Source organism: Lepidochelys olivacea, assembly GCF_965140295.1.
Source record: "Lepidochelys olivacea isolate rLepOli2 genome assembly, chromosome: 16".
NCBI lineage: Eukaryota > Metazoa > Chordata > Testudines > Cheloniidae > Lepidochelys > Lepidochelys olivacea.
In genome coordinates, this window is record NC_140426.1 from 18936288 (window position 1) to 18948810 (window position 12523).

The following is a 12523-nucleotide window of genomic DNA, read 5'->3' on the forward strand; positions in this document are numbered from 1 at the left end:
AGGAAATCTGCCGCGGCCTAGTAGAACTTGTGTCCTTCTCTTTCAGAGTTATCTGCTTTCAGACTTATAGTAACAGATACAAAGGGCAGCGGAATAAGCCTGATCAAAGACTCCTATCACTTTCACTGTGATGATCCAGAAGTGGTGGAGAACATCTGTATGCTGATTAATGAGATGGTTCAGTATGGTAAGGTCTTGTTCTTTCGTGTCTTTGCACAGTCCTTTTTGTTCAGACAATGCATAAAATCATAACAGCAACCAAGAATAATTCTACACTGTCAATGAGCACAGTAACTGGAAATTACTGCTTGCAGTCCCCAGCAAGACTACAATACTGTACAATAAGGTATCGCTCAGCTTCTGTGGTATGAAACCTGAAATATGTTTTCAGATTCAGGTTAGGAGCTGTTATGAAACTAGTAACTGCACGTCTGCGGTTGCTTCTCCCCAGATCGTTCACCATGGAAGTGTAAATAGTAAAGCAGGAAAGGCAATACATTGCAGTTTGAATAAGAACATCTAGATCAGCATAGAGCCTTGTTTGTCTTATGAAAGACAGGAGAGAGGAAGGAAACAAAATTTCAGGTGTGGCCTGCCTCAGAAATAATGCACTGGGCTCATTTTTCTCCCACAAGAGTTAACATCTGACCCTTCCATTGAAACTGCTCTTGCCTACTAGTATTGCTTTGTGTGTGTGTACAGTTTTAACTAGACAGTAAGTTCCTCAGGGCAGAGACGTTCTCATGATGTGTTTAAACAGTACCCAGTGCAATGGGGCCCCAATCTTTGTCATAGCCTGTACACTCTACTGCAGTGCGAGTAATTAATACACAGAGGCAGAGCTCCAGGCCTCTCAGTTTCTGTGCTTGCATATCAATTGTATTAACATGAATGCTCATTAGCAACTTATAGATGCTGAAGGAATTTTTCAATTGTCCCTTACTTGATTTACTTTAATTTCCATCTAACCTTATCCCACTCTTCCTCGTGGCAGTAATACTTTAATCATGCACCTGAGGTTACAATAAACTCAATGTTTGTTTCAAACTTCTTTAGGTCAGTCTTGTTTCCTAACATAAGGGCCTTTCCCTCCCCTAGCTCCTTTGGCCATTGTCAGGTGAGAGCTATGGAAGGTGAAATACTATTCCAAGCGTTATTACAGTAACTAAGATAGATTCCCCTGTTCCTTTTCATCAGATGGCATAGTGCTAGAGATGATCTCCCAGAACATGAAGGAGCTGCTGACTGAAATGAGAGTCAAGTTTACATCCAGTATGGTAGGTGGCGGTCACTGTGGTAACAAAGAGCATGCTCCGTCTATTTGTACAAATGGTTTTATTTCTTGGCTATGGCTTGCACAAACATCAACCATCTGGAGTAGTTTGTGGCATCCATCTTACCCAGAGGAAGTTACAGTGCAGGAACTTGTTGGGGTCGGGGCTTCGTGTGGACTCAGTGTGCAGGGTATTTCGGAGGCATGGGGACTCAGAATATTTCTAAGTGTACTAAAAAAATAAGCAGGGGGAGCATAGTTTATCAAACTTCATGCTGAAAATCCTCTTAAATCGATTAAATATAAGTTTGACATTATTCCCACTTCATCCAGCATTAGCCTGCATATATTTTTTATTACATTTTTATACCAGAAATACAGGTTAAAGTATATAGGAACAAGACAGCTATATTACAAAGCAGAGAGGAATTTATTGATCTATTAAATAAACCTAAAAACCCAAGCCACTTAATTGTGTGGGCTTGCCCTCTCAGAGAATTATATTAAATTCATTAAACAGCAAAATAATTCCCACCTTTGTTTTTCCAACACTAGAGTGACCTACACTCTTAAACCACCAAGTTATTAACCTAGAGTACTTTGCCATCAAGCATGCAGCAGTTATTTAAAAAAAAAACCCAACCAAAACAGACAGTCAGAGCCTCCACCCTTACTCTTCTGTTAGTCATGAATTTAATTTGCTCACATTTCTCTTCCTCCAGAATGTTTGCCTCATAGGCCATAGTACAAAGTAATTACTTTCCACAATGTTTCTCTTGCTATCATTACCCTTTCCATTTCAAAACAAAACATTCCATATGTGAAATACCACTGAAAAAACAATAATGATTTTATTACAAACCCTAAGAGAGATCCTTCCCTCTCCCTTTTTCTCTTCCTCTTATCAAGGCTTTTTACATGCTAGATATTGCTCCGTGTACTTATATACATTGTGTAACATGACAATTATTGCTAAATATTTAGAGCAGATTCCTGATTACCTTTTAGCTTTTCTTTAGTTTTAGACAGTTTATGTAAATTTTATAGTCTTACGAGCCAATTCTGCAATCTTTGCTCACCACTGTAGTACAAAGGAATTACGGGTGAGAGTAAAGTTTCTGAATTCGGCCACACATTTGCTAAAAGTAAGTTATTGTAGACCCAAAAATGCAAATGAGATATACCGCCTGAACTCCTATAAAAGGACATTAAATACAGAATAGATTTTTGTACCATAGTTATTAATTGTATCTTTACACTGTAAAGTAAAAACCAGGATAAACTTGTATTTAACAGTTTTCACATTTCTCCCCAGGAGATAATTACCCTTGTGGATTCAGCACTTTTGAAACTGCAGAAGTAAGGTAAAAGTGAAGCTTTGAGTCCCATTTTGTGGGTATGTGTTAACATACACTGTGTATGAAATTAGCGCTTTACTATTTGGCAAATTCAAAGCACCTTTTAGTTAAAGTAAGCATTTTATTTGTATTATCCCAGCTCTGTTTTGTTTAAAAAGAAGCAGTGGGATGCAGGGAACAAAATACCAGACTACACTCGGGCAGCACGTATGGCCCAGTTAATAAGGCATTTGCAGCGATACCAGCTATCAGCTGGTATCTGCCCCTGGGAAGTGACCCATACTTCAGGAACAACACGTTCTAATTTCTGCCTGAAGGACCATATTAGGGAAATAGTCTAAAGAGTTCCTATCCTTACTAACACTCATTTAGATCTATGAGAGTTACTAACTTTGGGAGCTTTGCTGGAAGTTGAACCAGCCCCCCGACCCCTCCACGATCAGGAGGCTACAAAGATGTCCATCAGCTGACTTTGTCCTCGACCAAGAATGGCTCAGCCAAATGAGAGTATGAGCCTGGACCTGTCATAAACTTCCTGTCAGGGTGGTTAAGCACTGGAATAAACTGTCTAGGGAGGTCATGGAATCTCCATCATTGGAGATTTTTAAGAGCAGGTTAGACAAACACCTGTCAGGAATGGTTTAGATCAGTGCTACTCAAAGTGGTGGGGTCCGCGAGCCGTTGGCTGCCGGTCTGCGCGCACATTGGGGGAAAAAATTGCCGGTCCCCCACATAAGAGAGCTTGAGTAGCACTGGTCTAGAGAATACTTAGTACTGCCATGAGTGCAGGGGGCTGGACTAGATGACCTCTCGAGGTCCCTTCCAGTCCTATGAGTCTATAACAAAAGCTGTTCTATATATACAAGACTTGAAGTCTTCTGATTCAGGTAGAAATGCCTGATTCCTTCAGAAGTATTTTAAAAAGATTTTTCTCCCCAGAAGGAGATACTGCCTGTATTATACAGACATCATCTGCTTGAACATATTCCATTGTATTCTTTACAACAAACCGCTTTGACTACTGACTATGGAGAGTCTGACAGCAGTGTTATTTTGGGAACTTGCCTTTCTTTGTGGATTTTTAAACTACATTTAATCTCTAACATACTCTCCTAAAAGATGAATAAAAATCATACTAAGGACTACAGTCTTGGAGTTAAGTGAGCTTTATGTATTTAATGAGCTTTTGGTCCATGGATTATTCATTCGGAGCATAACAGCTTCTTCTCAGGATTAGCTCTACCTCAGCAGTTCATGAACAGACATATGATTCCTTGTAAAGAAATAGGAGTTTATTATGCATGTGTTTCACATGTCTGGGTGAATGAAACTTTTTACAAGACTCTCAGTAAAGTTTACTGCACTTTGACTGCTTTCTTCCCCTTGCAGTTCCAACATGTATATAGGTCCACTATCAGATTAGCTTAGGTGTTCTAGTCTATCTTTCACTTGCAATAGTCTCCTTTTCAACACGTACTCTTAGGTACTGCCAGTTTGTTCATAAAATCTTACGCTGCTCTGGGCAATCTGGCGTGCCACAGCTGCTCCTGTGTCAAACGGGATCATTCCCCTGTAATCGGAATAAATGCAGGAGCGGGGCAACAGGCTTCGCACACTTTGGTTCAATATTTCTAGCTGGTCACTTTCCAGTTTTTGGGACACTACTAGTCTTTTGCTGTTAAATATCCTAATATTAACAGATGTGACATCAAAGGTATTTAGAGCCCAGTATCATCTCCTTCTTGTTATAAACCTAAATACATGGAGCTAGGAAGTGAGGCTCTAATTTATCTTCTCTTGACAAAGCTGAGGGCACAGTCTTTCAGCTGGGGCATCAACTTCTTTCATAGCACATGAAGTGTTTACAGAGCTCAGCTGGCTGAAAAATGTGGGTGCAACACTATCTACAGGAGGAGGGATGGAAAGCAGCAAAACATGCTGCCTCTAAGCAGCAGGATCCAGAGAGACAGAAGGTGTGTCAACACAAGACCAAGTGAGAAGAGATAACAACATACACTGTACTGGCAGAGAAAGGGAGCAGCATACAGAATATTTACCACACTAGTAACCTTTGCCCATGCTAGAAATGGATGTAGAGGTTGTTAAAACTCTTGCCCTCTAGAGCAGGGGACTATTTATGCAGCATCCCCTTCCAAAAATAGCCATGAGCAAGGATACGAAGCAACTTCTTTTAAAGTACCCACGGTCAGTTTTTGATTGATTTTTCTCTGACTGATTCAAGGATAATACACTTGGCAAGAGGAGAAAGCCATCATACAACTTCATAGGAATCTAGTCACCATTGGAATCTGCACAGTAAATGCTGCACAGCAGAAAATGACAGGATTGAATCGTTGACGTTTTAGAATTTATTTTTCTACAGTTTAGGTTTGGCTTTGATAGCTGCTTCCCACTGCTTTTTCACTAGTGTGTATAGTCTCATAGCTGCCTGCGCATCCTGAATCTGGAAAACAATGAAACAAGCAGCAGGTTAAAGAAAAAGCAGAAGTTGCTGTAGGATCATTGTTAATGGTAGTCACATCCTCTCACCCATTTTACTCCCCAAATAAAAGTAAACCTTTTTAATTTCACTTGCTGTTTCTCTTGATACTGAAATCATGTAAGAGAACACTTAATGTAGGTGATGGGCAATTTCCATAGGGTTAGTGTTCATGAAAATAGGTGATTAACGCTATTGGTATGAAGCAGGTAAGGACGGTACAAGCTTTCCTCAGACTGGTATTGGACATTGATATGCTGAGTAAAGATTACCAAATCTCTTGGGTACAGAGATGACAATGAGGGTATACTTCTACTAGGGTTCCAGAGCCTAAAGCCCAAGGCACTGTTGATCCACCCATAAATACATTTCCCCCACGGGTTTACATACTGAACAGTGCTCCGATGTCTGCACTTTCACATTCAGCAGTTTCTCACAAAGCAGTTTCAGAGATGGACGTCCACTCTAGAGGCAAAAACAAGAGAATCACATGTTTGTTCTGCCAACAGCTAAATTGAATATCATCTACTCCGTTGCATGAAGGACACAATTACTCAAGCTAAATCCTGCAGTAATTTAAAAAAAAAAAAAAAGTTAGGATGGAAGGTTTTAGTTTAAGAATACCCATTAAACCACAGTGTGTCTAAGTTTCTACAAATGAATTGGTGAGACAGATGCCGTTTATCAGATCACTGAAGGATCTATTCAAACCTCCACTTTTGTAAATCCCTTCAGCATTGTAAGAATGACATACACAGTGATATCACTTACAGCAGCTCATCTGACTATAGCCTCATCAACCATGGCTTTTTAAAGCTTTTAGCGATAGGGAGAAAGGAAAAAATTAGGTGTCTTGTTTTGAAATTTAAAATATGACCTGTCACTTCAAAGGTAAACCTTTGGATCTTGCTTGACAGATATTTCCAGGCAAAAACGTGACTTTTATATTACTTATGAAGCTGCTCCTATTAACAATATCACAAAATAGAAGAACCCACCATTTTCTATATATAGATCAATATTGTCCTATTTGACTGCCCAGAAAGATGATAGAAAGACCCACTTCCCTGTTTTGGGTTTCAGGAAATGGGAAAGCCACTGAATTTGCTGTGCATGGTAATCTTGATTGGCAGTAAGTTCCTTAGTACTTTAGATATTCCAAACACTGTATAATAGGCTTAGCAGAATTCAATTAAAAAAAAATTTAACAATAAAAATCAATGTTTATTTTAAGCTTTTTAAAAATTTGTATAAATTTAAATGTTCACAGTTGCAGGAAATTATGGCAGATCAGACAATTATTTAATAACCGTAGATGTTGAGATTCAAAAAAGTTAAAGCTTTATAACCATTAAAACACAAATTGTCAACATCACATGTCAAAATATACAAAGTAAATATCCTTAAATCAAACTCAAGTTCTTAAACAGCATTTTTCTTCCTTTGCTTATCTGTACATTTCAATTATTGATGGAAATATTTCTTCAGTTTGTCTGTACAGTGAAATCAAAGTTTACCGCTATTTACTGAAAAAAATCTATCCTTCCAAGTCTATGTCAAAATACATTAAACTAGCTACTCTTCATAAATGGCAGTGCGTCAGATACCCTCATTTTACATAAAGACAATTCAAGCAGAGAGGGGAAAGGGCTTGCCTAAGCTCGTACAAAGAGTCAGTGGCAGAACAAGGACTGGAGATTGAATGTGCAGTGGGGAATCATTCCTCTAGATTAGTAGTTCTCAAACTTTTGTACAGGTGACCTCTTTCACATAGCAAGCTCCTGAGTGTGAAACCTCCCTTATAAATTAAAAATTTTAATATTTTTAACACCATTATAAATACTGGAGGCAAAGCAGGGTTTGGGGTGGAGGCTGACAGCTTGTGACCCCCATGTAATAACCTCGCGACCCCCTTAGGGGTCCCCTGCTGTAGATCTTGTTGCCTTGCACTAGCACTAAATGTTAGTGAATCAAGATACTATTTTCTGCAAGTTTCTTACTTTGACTTCCTTTCTGAAAGGTTTGTATCTTTGTGTGTCCCGAATTTTCTTTTTAGGATGATCAAGAAACAGGATCTGAAAGAAAAATATTTCCACTGTAAAGAATGCAGTAGCAGGATACTGTATACAGCTGAGTGCACCACTCCCATCGATTCAAAGGACAGTTCACAACATGAACAAGTAAGATTGCCGGTGTTTGGACATCCTCAGTATCCAAGAATGAGAGCCCCAACCAATTTGCATAACGTGGCTCAGATGGGAGCCATCTTCGGGAGGTGCTGCCTGTGGAGCTTGTATGCCCCAGCACAGAATACTCCAATCTGATGCAAGTGGCCGTGTGTCTCTGTATTAATGAGGCCACGGGCCTCACCGTAGAACTTCATAGACTGTGCTTTGGCCTTCCCTGAATATGCAAACAACTTGATCAACGTGCTGATTCCTAGACTAGAAGGCAATGTTAAAACTACATAAAATGTGCCATGAGAGCTTTAATGTCCCTAAAGAGCAGATAAAAACAGACAATCCTAAGGTTTCATCTGAAAGACTCAGTCATTGTATAGTTGAATAATGCTGTACTTTAACCTACTCTGGAATTACAAAGACCGAATGGACCCAGCTACAATCTGAACCTATGGTTCCAGAGAGCGGAGGTGTTTTAACCTAATGCTTCAGCTAACATTCTGGGGTGACAAGTCAGTCACTGAAGACAATGGCTTCAAAGCAGTAAATATCTAACTACATACCTTTAAGTCATTGTGGACAGCATGCCCAACTAAAATCCTTCCTCTCAAGATGTCAGCCACCTCCTTCTGAACACTTTTAAACTCTGCTCCTAAAAATTCAACACATTTTCAGTAAGAGACAAAACAAAGCACAAGTTGTGAGACAGCATTAGGAAGTGAAGTATTTTATGTGGTAGTCACTTCCTTGGGACCCAGGGTACTGGAGAATGCAGAATTCTTGTACACAGTAACCCCCAGCTTGCTCATAACTACAGACTTGAAGATGGCAGAACAGGCACACACATGAACAGAAGTAGCAATCAACTGAGAAACAGACTTCTACTTATTGGCCTAAGACCACCCTTGCATTTTTGTAGGCAATGGTTACAGAAGTTACACTCTACTGGGGCAATAATGATCACTCTGCAAGAAAGTGTCTCCACAGAATGTATTTTATTCATGATCTATTGTAGAGTTACCTTTCATTTAGATATTTTAGGGTGTGCTGAGATTGCGATTGTTTTATTTTTATTAATAGAACTAAACAGGCCCCAAAATAGCTTAGCACTAACTCAGTCAGGGATGTTTCTGTGGTGCTCAACTGGATCTCTCTCTCTTAAGGAATGTGCTAGGAAAGATCTCTTACCTTTCTTTATGTCCTTGGGCCGTATGCCGCTAACAGCTGTCCTGTAATCGGTCACTTTTTCTGTAGGCTTGACATATTTGTCATAAATACACTTTCCAAACTGGTTCACAATGGATACACGAGCCAGTATGCTGTCTTCACCCTGGGGCCCCACTCCCACCATCTCACAGTCCATGGCTACAGCTTTTGTCAGCCTAGAAGAGGATACCAGAGTTAGAAAGCCTTTGCTGTGATCATATACTTTTAACTTCTAGATGTACAAGTTAGCCACCAGTTAAAACAAATGGGGCACTTAACATCTCAGAGTAGTTTCAGTCTGTTTACAGACTCAGGAAGACATCAGTTTACGCTCTATTATGTTTGGAAGCCACAATGGTAAGAAAGAGAAAATATTTGACACTTCTATATATATATACAGTATATAGAAATTTTACGTTAGAAATAGAACCTACCCCGCAAAAGCCTTTTCTTTAACCAGCACCTGTTCCACAGACAGCTCTGATTTGCCTTCTTCAATTCCCATATTTCTTCTAGCAACTTTTGCTGCTTCAGGTCCTATTGCTGCTTCAATATCCTCTGGATCTACACCATCAAACCAGATGTCAACCCTGCCAGGCAAAGACAAAATTACACTGTAACACTGTTAAAAAATGTACTGTCTAAAAGGCCGTTTTATCTTTGAAAGTTTGGCTAAGCCTGATGTTTATAAAAGCAAGGACTCAACTAATTAGTCTAAATCAGTGCCAACTAGTGCAACAGTCAGATGCTGTAGACCATGTAGTTTTACTCAAATATCAGAGGACTTGGGTTAGTCTGTCCCATATGGCTAGCCTGGAGAGTGTGGAATTATTTTTACTGTAATCTTATACTGTGTTCTTCAGGATACACGTTATAAGCTTAGAAGTATCTCTGTCTGAACTTCTGTCCAGCCACACACCCAATCTATTCCCCTGTCCATTCTGCCCCTTCAGGTACCAGAGATTCCTTAGTTCCCAGGTCTAAATCTGTTAGTCACCAGGTGCTCTTCCACCCGTCTTTTGCTCTCCTTCAGCATTTCAGTGGAGCTCTTTCAAGATTGCAGGTTTTCTTTTTTCATTCGTGTCCAGGGCCGAGATTTTTGTGGATTTCTTTTCCCTAAACCTTTTAATTTATAATAGCTTGGGATGTTTGTATGAAAAGGCACCTCCAAAACAGGGTTATGGTACAGAAATCTGTCCGTTCTGGTGGGAAGGGAAGAGAAACATCATATACTGTAATAGATGAGATGCAGGTTTCATTTTCAACCCATGTCTCTTATTCCCTGGGTGGCTAAAGTAGGAAGTGCTATTAAGGGAAAGCGCAAAATATCTTGCATTGCCAAATAACTGCCTCCTCTGGCCATTAAGCAATGGTCCTAACACCCTTCCAGGCAGTGGCCCCCAAACTTTCTACCTCATGCCCCCACCCTATGTCCGTGCCCCTGCCCCAGAGCTGGGGCTCTGGCTCCGGGAGGGGTGGGAATGCAGACAGGGGCAACAGGGCTGAGGCCACAGTTGAGCGCAGGGCAGGAGCAGAGCTGGGTGGCGTTCCCTCCCTGTTCCCCATGGGGGCTGGCCCGGGCTGCAGTTGTGGACCCCAATATGGTGTGTGTGCGCCCCACAGTTTGAGAAGCTCTATTCTAAGGGGAACCATGTAGAGTCCATGAAGATAGCAGCAGTAACTTACAGCCTGTACAGTAGGGAAGAGGTGAAATTTTAAGGGGAGGTGGTATAAGGAACAAAGGAGTCCTCCTTTGACAAAAAGCACAGCGTTGCATCACTGTCTAATGTTAATCAACTGCAATTAGAATAGTTACAGCCACCTACATATGTAAACATTAGGCCTGAAATACTCACTCTGCTCGTGGCTGCTCTGTGTGCTCTTCAGCTTTCCTCCTCTTATGTTTTATGTCACCTTGTTCCTTCTCAATATTGCCATTTTTTCTTTTCTTGTGTTTCTTTCTGTTTCCCTTGCCATCGCTCAAATTCTTGTCAGGTGCAGTTCTCTCCGATTTTGGGGTAGCCAAAGGAACACAAACTTTGGCAGGATCACTGTCCATCTTGTTCACAGATTTGAATTTTCCCATATTCCCACCTCCATTTAGGGCTGGAATTCCTTTGACATTTCCCTTTTTGGTTGTGTGCTTCTTGGAATATGTTTGGGATACAGGAAGGGACTTATCCAAACTGGCAGCCTTTTGTTTCAGCAGCTAATGTGACCCAAAGAAACCCCACACAATTTACTGTAGCATTAAACTTTGAAGTTTCCCAACCCAACCCACCAACACCACATTTACTTTCTTGCTTGTGAATTTAGTACTCAATTTCTGTGCATTTCCAACCCTGGAGTTGCAAGTTCTACATATACCTACAATACAGGTACACATGTAGGCAACAGCAATGCAAGATTCCCCCATACTGAGCCCCACCATTTCAAGGGGTGAAAGAATAGTTCATTCTCCATGGTCCATTAAGTCATTGATCTCTCTGCTGAGATTAGTGAGAAATGGGCCAATAAATGCCAACAATTTTAGCGATGAGGACACCTATCTATTAAGAACTGAACAAGTTTTTCTTGTACAATGAAAACTGCAGTTTTCAGTCAATTTCACAGTGAATCTTTAAGTCTCCTTACACACTCCTTTTCCTCAATCGTACCTACAATAGTTTAATACCGAGAACCATACTATTATAATTCTCAAATCAGGCCAGAAGGAAAGAGGTTGTGAAATTTACTAGTTTCCTATGGACCAAGGGATACTTATTTCCACTTCTGGATAATTCCCTAATTTGACTACTGAACCCGCAAAGCATTTCTTGTTTCAAGAGTTCACAGCAAACTTTATTTGCATAAAACATGCTGTGACCTTAGCCAAAACACCCCCTGGACATGTCATGTCTTTATGTACAGTACCTAAGTCTGCACTTCAAAAGAAAGAGGATACACTGAACTAACACCTGTGGGGATCTCAAACACTTAATCCCCCTTGCAGATTTTCACTAGAACTTAACTGTTTATGGGTTACCCCACTGGGGCCTGGTACTAAACTCTTGGATGTCACTGACCTCTTGCAGAGTCTTCCAGTTAGAGGAGAACTCCTGAGGAACTTTTGGGGGTAGCACCCCCAGAACTTTGGTGTCCTTTTGTTTTTTCTTTCCCACCTGCTTGACTTTGTTTTTCCACAATATTTTTTTCTTGTTCTTCCTGTGCTGTTGTTTTAGATTCTCAGGGTTAGCGGTGGGGAGGCTTATTGAAGCTTTTGACTCTTTGGTCTTTATTTTAGCCATTCTGTCATCAGAAAACAATCACACTTTGAAAGCAACATCCATTTCTGTCAACAAGATGCATAAATCCTACGTTATAGGAATATATATCCATTCATTTATTTGCCACACCGGCTAATGCTTACAAAAGGTATTGGTGAGCTAAGCCTGGATGCAGATACTCTCTGGTTATCCACAGAAGAGACATAGCATGGGCTTCGCACTCAGCCTGCAGGGAAGCGTTTACAGAACTACACAGCAAGTGACAGTTTGCTTTGCATCCCCCTAGACAGCAAAACCTGGATAACCACCCTCTGGATTTCCAGTATGGTTGATGTGGGATCACTTCCCTGTGGTTTCCATACAGATAAGCCTTCTATTAAACTTCTCCCTCTCCCCCACCCCATAGCCAGGGCTTGCCAGGCCCTGAGGACCAGGCCAACCCCATCCACAGACCCCTGTCACCCCCCACCCCAAGGAGCGCCCATCCCCCGCCCGCGCAGAGCCGCCTGCCAGCGCAGGGGTGGGCGCGACCCACTCACCGCCCGCTTGCGCTGCAGCGCCGGGAGCCCGGCACACGTGCGCGGTCAGCGCCCCTCGGCTCCCAGCGCCGCCCGGAAACCGCTGCGAACGGCCGCCGGCGGGAAACACGCACCGCGCCGCCTCGGGCCCCCCGCGGGACGGGGACACGGGGCTGCAGAGCGCACTGGGGAATGGTACTGGGGGTTGGGGGCATCACCGTT

The 12523-nt window shown here is 41.5% G+C and overlaps 2 protein-coding genes across 3 annotated transcripts in view; one reads left to right on the plus strand and one right to left on the minus strand.

Annotated features, from left to right (window-relative positions):
* STKLD1 (serine/threonine kinase like domain containing 1) overlaps positions 1 to 2670 on the plus strand; it is a 27153-nt gene extending 24483 nt beyond the window's left edge. The window contains exons 17-19 of the mRNA XM_084649892.1: positions 47 to 187; positions 1198 to 1277; positions 2589 to 2670. Coding sequence (XP_084506018.1) covers positions 47 to 187; positions 1198 to 1277; positions 2589 to 2636 — 269 coding nt within the window. The 3' untranslated portion in view covers positions 2637 to 2670. The remainder of the gene's footprint in view (positions 1 to 46; positions 188 to 1197; positions 1278 to 2588) is intronic.
* Positions 1321 to 12414, minus strand: REXO4 (REX4 homolog, 3'-5' exonuclease). 2 transcript variants are annotated; one of them, XM_084649893.1, is made up of 9 exons: positions 12323 to 12414; positions 11583 to 11848; positions 10374 to 10726; positions 8952 to 9107; positions 8500 to 8693; positions 7875 to 7963; positions 7132 to 7206; positions 5522 to 5596; positions 1321 to 5095 (listed from the first exon to the last, which is right to left on the minus strand). In XM_084649893.1, the coding sequence occupies exons 2-9, from the start codon at positions 11802 to 11804 to the stop codon at positions 5009 to 5011; spliced, it is 1251 nt and encodes a 416-aa protein (XP_084506019.1). In that variant the 5' UTR covers positions 11805 to 11848; positions 12323 to 12414; the 3' UTR covers positions 1321 to 5008. The 2 variants fall into 2 exon arrangements, with proteins under 2 accessions (XP_084506019.1, XP_084506020.1); XM_084649894.1 differs by having other exon boundaries at positions 11583 to 11805; positions 12323 to 12399.
* Between the last annotated feature and the right edge of the window lie 109 nt (positions 12415 to 12523).